The 12,076-nt window shown below is 34.3% G+C and overlaps 1 protein-coding gene across 3 annotated transcripts in view; it reads left to right on the forward strand.

Moving 5' to 3' along the window:
• Positions 1 to 12,076, forward strand: part of SS18 (SS18 subunit of BAF chromatin remodeling complex) — a 95,975-nt gene that overhangs the window by 42,950 nt on the left and 40,949 nt on the right. For all 3 annotated transcript variants that reach the window (XM_031946497.1, XM_031946498.1, XM_031946499.1), the window contains exon 4: positions 10,260 to 10,413. In XM_031946497.1, coding sequence (XP_031802357.1) covers positions 10,260 to 10,413 — 154 coding nt within the window. The remainder of the gene's footprint in view (positions 1 to 10,259; positions 10,414 to 12,076) is intronic.

Below are 12,076 nucleotides of genomic sequence, written 5' to 3' on the forward strand. Positions count from 1 at the left end.
AATGAAGTTTATAGCAGGCAAATGCTGTTTGATGCACCTCAGATTCATTGCATTTTTTACTGTTGTCAAATTTTTCTTGACATCCTCCCCGTTCCCTTCTTCCCCCCCCCCCTCCCCCGCCCCATTTGATTACATGATCCCATATGGGGTTATGATTCACAGTTTAAGAAATTTTGGACTAAGGAACCAGAAGTTGACTTGTCCAGGATTATGCAGCTATATTATATATCTGAGACGGACTTCACAGGCTTTCAGTTGCTTTCTATATACGATATAGCAAACATTTATTACACTTGACCTTATTTATTACACTTTCCTTCCTTTCCTTTTCTTTCTTTCCCTTCCTTCCTCCCTCCTTTTCTTTCTTTCCCCCAAAGGAATATCAAATTTGTCTTCATTGCTGAAATCTCCCAGAATAGTTTAGGGTTCACTGCTAGGTTTTTTTCTTCAGAATCATGCCTTAAACCCAAATCGCTCTGGTTCTCTTTGATTAGTCAGTAATAGGTCTCAGGCCAAACTCCTATTGGTCTTTATTTAGAGGCCTTGATTGACTCAGTGAATGTAAATAGCAATTGTTTCTCTTTTATCTTCCCCTTTCTGATTTTTTTTTTTTTTTTTTTTATTTTTTATTTTTTGACTAGGTAAAAGAAGCCGGTCTTTGCCTCATTTCTTACCTAGGCTTAATCCCTAAAATGACCATTGATACAATCAGAGTCTTTAGTTTAAAAAAGCCAAGATCTCCCACTGCATCCAGGCCATCTGAGTTGTCCTGATCTATATTTTGCCACCGGACCCAGATGGTTCTAGATGAGACAATGTGACTGGTAACTTTGCCCAGCCCACCCTCACTTAAATCCAAATTCACTTATATGTCATGGCATCAATTCCCTGAAGTTATGGTTCTCTTCAAGAACAAAGTACAAAAAACAGCAACATCTCTAATTTTTTGTATTGGTGGAGGATAAATAATAGTAAACATTTATATTGTGCTTACTATGTGACAGGCTCTATGCTGAGCATATTATAGTGATTATCCTATTTGATCCTCACAATAATCATAGGAAGTAGGTGCTTTAATTATACTCATTTTACATTCTAGGAAACTGTCTTTGAGGCAAATAGAATTTAAATGACTTGCATAGGGTCTCAAACTTAGTGAGTGTCTGAAGTCAGTTTTGAACTAGTCTTCCTGATGGTACGCTTTGGGCTTCATCCACTTTGTCACCTACTCAAATATGCTCAGTAGAGTTTCCTGGGCCGTATTAGATTTGAGCACTGGATTTTAATGTTTCTAACTAGTATAGCTATTGTGGTAGTTCATATAATATTATCTGATCCTAATTAGCTCAAAAGATTTTATAAAAGTTTATGGTTTTTAATGAAAGACAGGGGTAAGAGGGTCAGTTTTTCTATTGAGAGCTTTTTATCCATTTAAAAAAAATCTCATTTTAGGACTACTTATAAGAAGCAACTTAACTTAGTTGTTTTTGTTACTATGTAAATGAAATATAGACAACACAAGAAAATATAGGCAGTAATAATGAGAGACATTTAATGACTTAAGATGCAGAGAATATTTTGTACAAATCTTCATTTTCAAAGCCACTTTGTGGTATTTGCCATTTGGTATTATTTTTTTCTTATAAATGAAATAACAGGCTCAACGAATTTATTTTTATTTTTTAAATTGGTGACTGCAACTTAGGATAAATTTGTGGTAAATTGTACCATAAAGCAGAAAAAACAGTGGTTAAATAAAAAAAAAATAGTAGTGAAACTTTTAGAATATATTTTTCATTGTCTATAGACTTGTGCCATAATTCCATAAAGAAAACTTTTTTTAAAAAGTCGTAAATCAGATTTTCCCTCACTTGACCAATTCTTTCCAAGTTTAGCTGTTCACATGAGCTTAGATCTATCTAGAACAAATAAGTAGTAACTGTTACTAAATCAGTTTTTGAATTAAAGTTTGAGGGAAATAGTAATAAGATAAAGTGAAGAAAAATGTGGAATAATATAGCCCTAATTACCAACATGGTTATTTTAATAATAATGGGGAAAGGGAAAAAGCCATTTTTGGTAAATTAAAGGGAAAAAAAAGTCATCAAAATGTATAAGAAATTTAACAACTGTGGTAGAGTGTCTTTACTTTGTTGTTGTTGAAGGATGAAGAATTGAGAAATATTTGTGTAAACTTTGCAGTTTACTCAATTATCAGTTTGCTTCCAAGATCATTTCCTCAAAAAACAGAGGGAAAGATTTTTGGGAAATGATAATGAGTTCAATTTGGTACATTTGAAACTTAAGAAGTCTACAATATACCTGCTTTAAGAAGTCAAATAGGTGTTTGGAAATGTGCATTGGAGGTCACGAAAAAGGCAAGAGTTGTATAAATAGATCTGAGAATCATTTGAAATGATAATTGAATCCATAGGGATTAAGAGAATCAGTCAAGGGACTCAGGAGAGAGCAATCTCGTGAAAATAGAAGACAGTGGTTGACTGTGTCAGATGATGTAGAGTGGTCAAGAAGGATGGAGTGAGAAAAAGCTATTAGAATTGATAATTAAAAGATCATTTGTAACTCTGGAAAAATCTGTTTTATTTGAGTGATGAAATTGGAGGCCATACTGAAATAAGCAAGAGGGAAGAAAGTGGATTTTTTTCTCTAGGATTTATCAGAGAGGGGAGGAGTAACATAGGAAACCAGCTAATGGGTTGAGTTTTTTTTAAGGATGGGAGAGACATGAGAATCTATGCTATGGAAATGTACAATAGACATAGAGATTGAAAATTAGCAAGAGTGGAAAGAAAAGGAGAGCAGCCTGCTAGGCCGAATGGAATAGGTTCAGTTGTGGATTTTGTATTGTAGATTTTGCTTTCACCAAGAGAAGGGAGCACTTTTTTTTTTTTTAAATAGCTTTTTATTGACATACCCATTTGCATGGGTAATTACTCAACATTGACCCTTGCAAACACTTCTCTTCCAACTTTTCCCTTATTTCCCTCCACCCCTTCCCCTAGATGGCAGGCAGTTTCATACATGTTAAACATGTTAAAGTATGTCTTAAATACAATATATGTGTACATATTTATACAGTTCTCTTGTTGCACAAGAAAAATTGGATTTAGAAAGGTACAAATAACCTGGGAAGAAAAACAAAAATGCACGCAAACAACAACAGAAAGAGTATAAATGCTATGTTGTAGTCCTTACTCATTTTCCAGTGTTCTTTCACTTGGCATAACTGATTCTGTTCATCACTGATCAATTGGAACTGAATTGGATCCTCTCATTGCCAAAGATAGCCTCTTCCATCAGAATCTGAATCTCAGAATGGATCCTCGTATAGTATTTTTGTTGAAGTGTGTAATGATCTCTTGGTTCTGCTCATTTCATTTAGCATCAGTTCATGTAAGTCTCTCCAAGCCTCTCTGTATTCATCCTGCTGGTCATTTCTTACAGAACAATAATATTCCATAACATTCATATACCATAATTTACTCAGACATTCTCCAATTAATGGACATCCATTTATTTCCAGTTTCTGACCACTATGAAAAGGGCTGCCACAGACATTTTTGCACATACAGCTCCTCCTTTCCCTCCTTTAAGATTTCTCTGGGATATAAGCTCAGTAGTAACACTGCTAGATCAAAGGATATGCACAGTTTGATAACTTTTTAAGTATAGTTCCAAACTGCTCTCCAGAATGCTTAGATCCATTCACAACTCCACCAACAATGCATCAGTGTCCCAGTTTTCCCACATCCCCTACAACATTCGTCCTTATCTTTTCCTGTCATCTTAGCCAATCTGAGAGGTGTGTAATGGTATCTCAGAGTTGTTCTAATTTGCATTTCTCTGATCAGTGATTTGAAGCACCTTTTCATATGAGTATAAATAGTTTCAATTTCATCACCTGAAAATTGTTCATATCCTTTGACCATTTATCAATTGGAGAATGGCTTAATTTTCTTGTAAATTAAATGAGGCCTTTATCAGAACGTTTGACTGTAAAAATGTTTTCCCAGTTTATTAGGGAGCATTTTTTTATATGAGACAGAATGAAGGAGATAAAGGAGGGTATCTGAATAGTGAGATTGTGTGGTTCAGAAATAGTGAGGGATCACCATTTTAATAAAAAAGCTGGAGAGATCTCTAGAAGCAAAGCAAAGTTTATTATACATTCTCCAGAAGGGGATCCCACCCATTGAGCAGACAATTGAAGGGAGGAAGCCCCATGGGGGCAGGGTCAACACTTTTAATCCCTAAGGCAAATACCCCCTCCCACCACTGACCCTCATCCTTATTGGCTAAGGATCTTACATTCTAAGAGTGGGAACTACCCAAGAAATTCAACTTGACCAATAAGTTCATAGTTGCCCATATTTGACTGAAATAGGGAGATGCTGATGTCATGGAAGGATAACAGGAAGGGAACTTAAGTATGCCCTTGACTCAATGCTTAAAGTCCTTTAGGCCTACTCCAACTCTGAAGTAGATGAAGCCTCACTCGATTTTCACAGCTGTCTTGAAAGATCTCACCGCATCTCGTTCAAGATGAACAGGGGATAAGAGGAATTCTTACTTATATGCCTCAAAAGTGAAGCAAGTTTTTTAGCAGAGAAGAGAAGACATAAGTTTGAGGAGGGATGAAAAGTTTGGAAAAGCCACTGTAGAGATGGAATAGTAAATCAGTTGGGGAAATACAAAAGGATTGCCTTGCCTGAGTGAGGACCCATATATAAACTTATAGTGAATCTAGTAAGCATGGTTTCAAGTTTTTTCTTCAATTTTGAGATAGCAAAGACCATTTTGATCTATGAATTGGGAAGAGCTCATGAAAGAAGTGAATTTTGGTTCATTTCACAAAAGAAAGAGTAACAGTTCTGAGACCCAAAAATAAAGAAGAGATAAAGGCCTGTATGCTGAGGGTTTGAATGTCAAATTGTTATAATATTCCTTCTGATTGAACAGTATTGTCACTGCCTGTGAGATGCTAATTATATGATTGCCTACTATTCATTGCTTTTGAATTGCATTTTATTATTCTTGTTGTTGTTTTTGCAAGGCTGTTGGATTAAGTGGCTTGCTCACGGAGACACAGCTAGTGTTAAATGTTTGAGACTGGATTTGAACTCAGATCTTCCTAACTTTAGGGCTGGTGCCATCCCATCTAGCTGCCCCTGCATTTTATTCTTAAACCTTCAGAAGATCCTTCGTAAAGAGTAGCCTAGCCAAATTGTCCCACTGTAATGCAGGAGAAACTGACCAAGACTGAGATTAGAGACCAATTCAATAGTTGATTGAATGAAGAGAAATACTGGAACCAATAGATCCATGTTTGGTCCCAGGGCTGGACGAGACTGTCATCTCAAAGAGTCTGGCAGTCAAGTATCAGGGTAAGCTTTTTATAGGATAACAAGAACAATGATATAATGGGGGAGGTACGTGGTGGGGATAACCTAATGGGGGGAGGCCCCTAGGATGATACAATGGAGGGAGGTTACTGATATTCTAATGATATGTAAAATGCATAAACCTTTATCCTGTCAAACCTTAAGATATAACCTAAAGATATAAAACCTTTATCTCATCAAGCATTTAAGGGGGAATGATTATAGCCTGAGGTTTTGGGGCAGAGCAACTGAGGTAGACCTTTATCTCATCAAACATTAAGAGGGAAAGGTTATAATCTGAGGCAGAATAACTAAATAGGACATTGGGGAAACTAGGTCAGGACATCAAAAAGGAGCTTTGGCACACCACCACTTGAGGCCAAATTAGTCTTGGGACTTAAGAATTGCTGTTGGAGTTGTACTATTATTGTTATTTCTTTGGCCAAATGAAAGAAAAGCAAAGAGTTACACCTAGACTTAAGCCTCAGGCTCCCACACCCTTACCCAATGTAATTATTGTGCCTAATTTGGGTACCCTTATATACTTTTTAAAATAGTGATAATCATATTTAAGAGACTAAGACATCATAAGACATATGTTTATAAATATAAAGCACACTTGTAAGTTCATCTTAGGTAAAATATATACATGAAGTAATTTTGATGTTTATATATCAGTTGAAATGAAAACCAATATAGTGTGTATTTTAAAAATCTAAGTAGTACACTAACTTTGTCTTTATTTTTATTTCTCTCTTGGGACATTTTATTTCATTTTAATAGTTTTTCCTTTGAAGAACTTTTGTTTCTCTAGTTAGAAGTTTTGAAAGCATGTTTGTTATGTACATGATGAGATTTTACTAATGCAGAATTTATTTTTCTATAATTTATAATAGCTAGATAGTTTTCTTACAGCACTTTGTTTTATAAAGTGCTAAACTTAGATTAACTCAACTGTATCCTCATAATCCTGGGATGTGTAGGGACTGATGATTATTATTCCTGTTTTATGGATGAAGAAATTGATGAACAAGACATTGTGATTCCCTCTCCTTCCAAGTTCATAGCTGAGTGGGATTTGAACTCGGCTCTCCTTATTGCAAGTTCTGTTTCTTTTCACACCAGCTGCTGTTAAACAGAATGAAATTCGTGTGAAATATTTGAAGAAAGATTAAATAATCATACTTAAATTTACTGGAGAAAGTAGTTTTGAGAATCAATTATTGATTTTCTTGGCCTGTCCCTTTTCCAAGTATAATATTGGTATGTGAACATTCTTGGAGACACTTTTGCAGTAGCTAGGAAAATTAAAAATATGAAACCCAATTCTCTTTGAGGCTTTCAGACTTTGACAAGATCTCAGAAACAGATTTTTTTTTTTTAAAGACATATAGACCCATAGGATTTAGACCTGGAGATCATCTAGTCCAGTTTTCTTTGGGGAACCAAAACCTAGAATGATGTGAAAAGATTTTCAAAGTAACATAGCTAGTAAATAGACTAAGGATTTGACTCCCTAGTTTTTTGCTCTAAATTTTGTGATCTTTCATTGTATAATATATCATTATATGACAAAATAACCTCCAAAATTTCACCATTACAGAATTTATAAAGGGAAGAACAAATTTTAGTAGATGGGCATTGTTAAACCTGTAATTAGGGAATTTTTAAAAATCTTGCTGATTTTTTTTTTGGGGGGGGGGTGCCATTAAGTGTAAGGTATTGGCTCTAGAAGTGGTGCCAGAAGTGATGTTTTTAATCTTGTAGTAATAGATGTGCTTGAAATGATTGCTGATCTGTGTTAATAATGAGTTCCTGAAGTGAACTCACTCTAATAATCCTCTATCCTAAGAAAATGAGCCCGTGAATGAACATATAATTTTTAGTGTAAATTAGTGAAAAATAATGGTTATTAACATGAATAATTATACTTTGTAGAAAAACTTACAGGAATTATATTTCTTATTTTGAAGAATACCTGTACTTGTTATACTAAAATTCCTTAATGTGTTATTTTGGTGCCTCCTTGTGGAGATTTATATTATTGATAATAATACAAGTGAATCACAAAAGCCGGGGATTATACTACTTTAAAAATAATGCTTTGCAAAAAAGTGACATGAAAAAAATATTCTTAGGTAATTTAGATCAAGATTTGGTTTTATGCCTAATTATTTAATTTAGGCTATTCTATTTTAGCCTTATTATAAAGCAGAATTATTTTTGTGGTTCATAATCATCATAATTACATTAGTAACTATAAAATTCTATTTATGAATGTTTATTAGGCAATTTGCCTCTAATTAGCTTGTACATTTGTATATGTTTTCACCTAAGATATTTTAAGTGTAGTAAAATGTGCAAAAATTTTTTGTTTGCTATTTTTAATTCCTTTTTGGCTTTGTGATTATGATATGAGAAAGGCAGGATTTTTAGTTAGTTATTAATAATCATATTTGGTTTAGATAAGATTTGCTGTAATTTTCCCCCTACATTGTTAGCAATTAAAAGGGCTTTTAGGTAGATAATAATTGAGAGCTTAATGAATAAAGTACATGTTAGGGAAATTTTAAAATAACTATTTTGTCAATAGTAGGAGAGAGTGAAAATTAATCTTTTTTAAATTTTTATTTATTTATTGCCATTTTTCTTAGGAACAGAGAAGTCCCTTAATAGCTGCAATTTTAGAATCTCACTCCTTTTCCATCTTCCTGTCTTATTCTCATAGGATCATAGATTAGAGCTGGAAAAGGACCTTAGAGGTCATTGAATTCAACCCCATCATTTTACAGATGAGGAAACTGAGGCCCAGAGAGGGGAAATGACTTGCCGAAGGTCACCCAGGTAGTAAGTAGCAGAACTGGGATTCAAACTGAGGTCCTCTAACATCCAAATCCAAAGTTCTGTTAACTCTGTACCATGCTTTTCTGATTTAGTTCCATTGTAAAGACTTGTTAGTCTTTTGTGAGTTACAGAGGCTAGGCATAAAAATACAGATTTTGAGTCATAATTTAAGAATCTCCAAGGTAAAACGTAAGGGGCAACAAATAGCAGTAAATTCAAAATAGTCCCAGGAGTTACACTTCAGAGACAGGGAAAAAAGTATTACTTCTGGTTAAGTTGAAGGGTAAGTGAATAGTGAGGAATTCTGTTTGTTTTTTATGTTTTTGTGTGATAGCAGGAGGGTAAGGTGTAGTGTATGACCTTTACAGCTGATGGTGGGACATTAATTTGAGAAAAGTGAAGTAGATGGAGACATTTGGGAAGCTCATTACAATGTTGGCAAATAAAATTTTGGTAGTAATTGAGATTCTTTGACAAAGAAATCTTAAGTCTTGAAAAAAGTAAGTAGTAGTACAAGCATCCCTGAAGGGAGGATAGTCACAAAGGTACCAAAGATTAGGAACTGGAAACAATAGAAGGAGATAGCATATTAGACATTTAGAAACAGAAAGAAAGCAGGTTTTGAGTTAAGACTTTTAAGGAGAAGGTAGGAAAAGGCAAAAGAGGTTAGAATCAGTACTTCAGAGTTACTTTTCTGGAATATGAATTCATGGTGATAGGAGAGAAGGCTATAAATAAGTAAATAATAATTAAAAATAGTGAATGTTCTAGTACTTAGTGTTTATGTTTTCAGTTTTTTTTTTGAAAAATGAAACGATACTAATTATTAAGGAAGATTCAGATTTTGGGGGAAGGTGTTTAAAGTTTTATGGAAAGTGTGCCAGTGTTATTTTTTTGAGATCATCTTGAGGAAGGCAAGAATTATTATTGTCTGGCACAGTCAGTGAGGATTTGATACTGTGAATTTTATAGGGATGGAGTCAGGATAACATCTAGTCTTTCTGCAAAGCATTCAATTGTGTATATATAATAACAAAGATGATCCTAGAGGTTACTAAGAACTGGAAGTGAATATAGAGGTATGAGGATTCCTTATATGTTTCGCCAGTCTAATTTTTACATGTTTCTGCTAGTCTAATTGGAGAAAGTACTCATTAAGTTTTTGTTCTGAAATATCTCCAAGATTGAAACTAGGTGTTGCAGATCAGTTCATGATTTGTTCTTTTTCTTTATGTACCTTTTAGAACTCTCAAGGTTAGTCAGTTATTTTCCTCACAATTTCATTAGGAAATTTGCCAAAGGCATCCTTTCGAGGCAGCTGTCTCTGGACCCTTGGAAGCTATCAGTAATGTGTTTCTAGTCCATGAGGTATTCAACAAAAAGTGTTAGGTTAAGCTAGGTCCTTGGTGCTTAAAGAAAAAAAAAATTCCCCTTTACTACATATGCATATATCCTTTGTAATAGTAAAATGCACTATCAACATTTTAAGGTTCTTTATATCTTAGTTTTTTTAGTCATTTTTTCTTTTCAGAAATAAATTTATTATTGGCCTTGGAAGAAATGTATAGGTATTACTTACAGAAAGGAGTATCACGCCTTAAATTTGTTTTATTTTTGCCCAGTTTTGCATTTTAGAAATAACAGATGGTTGGAAGTTTTACATAGATGAGGAAAAGTCTCTTGTTATGAAACTTTTACATTTTTGGTTATTTTCATCATTACTTTAAATTTTAACAAGCTGAACAAACCTTAAGTGTGATTTTTTTTTTGGGGGGAGGTGTTATAAGATATACTTATGTTGTATGCATGTTAATTTGTCCATTATGTAAAGTTGATGGAAATATTAATTGCGTGTCACTGAAATTAATATTGTGATGTGTTAAGTTATTGGAAATATGAAATTCATTTATCCTTCAAGCCTTACTTAACAACATAGGCAACTGTTTTAACATATGTATACATGATATATTAGACTAACTGCTTCTCTTGTTTCCCTAAACTGTTTTCTTTCAGCCACCCACACAGAATATGCCTATGGGTCCAGGAGGGATGAATCAGAGTGGCCCTCCCCCACCTCCACGTTCTCACAACATGTCTTCAGATGGAATGGTAGGTGGGGGTCCTCCTGCACCACACATGCAGAACCAGATGAACGGCCAGATGCCTGGTAAGTTTTTCTCTTCTAAGACATTAACACCAGAGTTGCTTAGCAACTGAAACGACATGGGGGCTCAAGGGATACTAGATTGTTGATGACAAAACTGCTTTGAATGCCCCCGAGTACAAGCTCTCTTAGAGTTTGTTAGCTACAGAGCTACGTGACCTGTATTCAGTGTTTATCAGGCTGCCCTTGGGCTTTGATGTAGCTGACACACAGCATTCCTCTGATGAACAGAACTGGCTAAATTTAGTCTGTCTGAAACCATGCAATATAGCTGGCTTTAAAAGCTTTTTGGAAAAAAAAATATTGGCTTCCATGATTTATCTGTTTATGAATAGATTTTTATAAAAGTACATTTTGGATATGGCTTATTTTAAATTTATTTTAAAAATAACATGGTAGAAGAAACAGAAAAAAAGTGAAAATTTGCCACTAACTTTTCATATTCTTTATTGATGTTATTAGCAGTATTTGAGGTTTCATTTTCATTAAGGTGAGAAAAAAGTTTATATATGAGCCAGAGCTCCAGTGTTTTTATTCCCTTGTTGTAAGTGCATCCCCTTTGAAAGTTTTCTTAACTCTCAGGCCATTGGATGCTGTTTACTTATTAAATTGTTTTGAAGTATATTTTTAAAATTAGTGATCTTAAACCTTTTAGTTTTTTGAGTGTCAGTTTCTTTTGTGACTAATTAGGTCACTGACTCCTAATAATAGAGGAGAAAATGAAAGCAGAAGAGATCACATTATGTTCCATCCAGTGTTCCTTTAACTAAGTTTAAGCCTCATTTTGATTAAAAATGGCATTTAGAGTGAGGACAGCCTGATAAGGTAGCATGTGGCACTTCAGAAGCGTATTGCTTTGGCAGCTAAGTTCTAGCTTTCTTTCCTTTTCACTGATCCAGGCTCATATGGTCCTCATAGATTATTTTGTCTACCTTCTGCATGTGAATAATGAAAATTCCAAGACTCAGATAGGGAAGTTACTAGTTCAAGGTAGCACAACAAATACAGTTGGAATGAAGGTCCAATTTGCCTCACTTTTGGTTGTCTGATTTTCGCACACATAGTACCATTTTCTATACTTGTTTTTATATGGGAAACAGTTCAAATGATTCTTTCACTCTGCCTCTTCATCTTACCTTGAAGCTTATCATCAGTTAATATATTGGAAACATGCTTGTAATACTTGCAAGTATTGTACCACCTTGTATTGTGGTATTTTTGTCTAAGTTTTGGTTCAGAATTTTGATATAACCTCTACTACACTCTGAAACCAGACATTTGGATGTTAGCCTTTTCGCACCTTAACATATGTCAAAGTAACCTTTGACATGGTCTTTGATGAAATCTGGTGTTAGGCCATTTGGAATACTTAAGGAAGTTAAGAGTATGTGCAGAAGTATCCTCCTAATAGTTGTCAGATGGCATAAAGGGGGGGGGGGGAATGAAAAACAAGGTACTTGAAAACATATCTAGCTTTTGATCAACTTAGATAAGAGATGGACCTGGTATAATAGTGCTTTTGACTTTTACTTTCTACCAATTAAAAGGTAGAAAGTTGTCTTTTAGTAATAAATTTTACATTAAATCCACTTTCTGTATTCTCCATTTTAAGTTTGTGTTTTATGATTTTATTTCATAGTATTATTTTATGAAAACTTCTTTTTGG

This window comes from Sarcophilus harrisii, chromosome 1 (assembly GCF_902635505.1).
Source record: "Sarcophilus harrisii chromosome 1, mSarHar1.11, whole genome shotgun sequence".
In the NCBI taxonomy this organism is placed as follows: domain Eukaryota; kingdom Metazoa; phylum Chordata; class Mammalia; order Dasyuromorphia; family Dasyuridae; genus Sarcophilus; species Sarcophilus harrisii.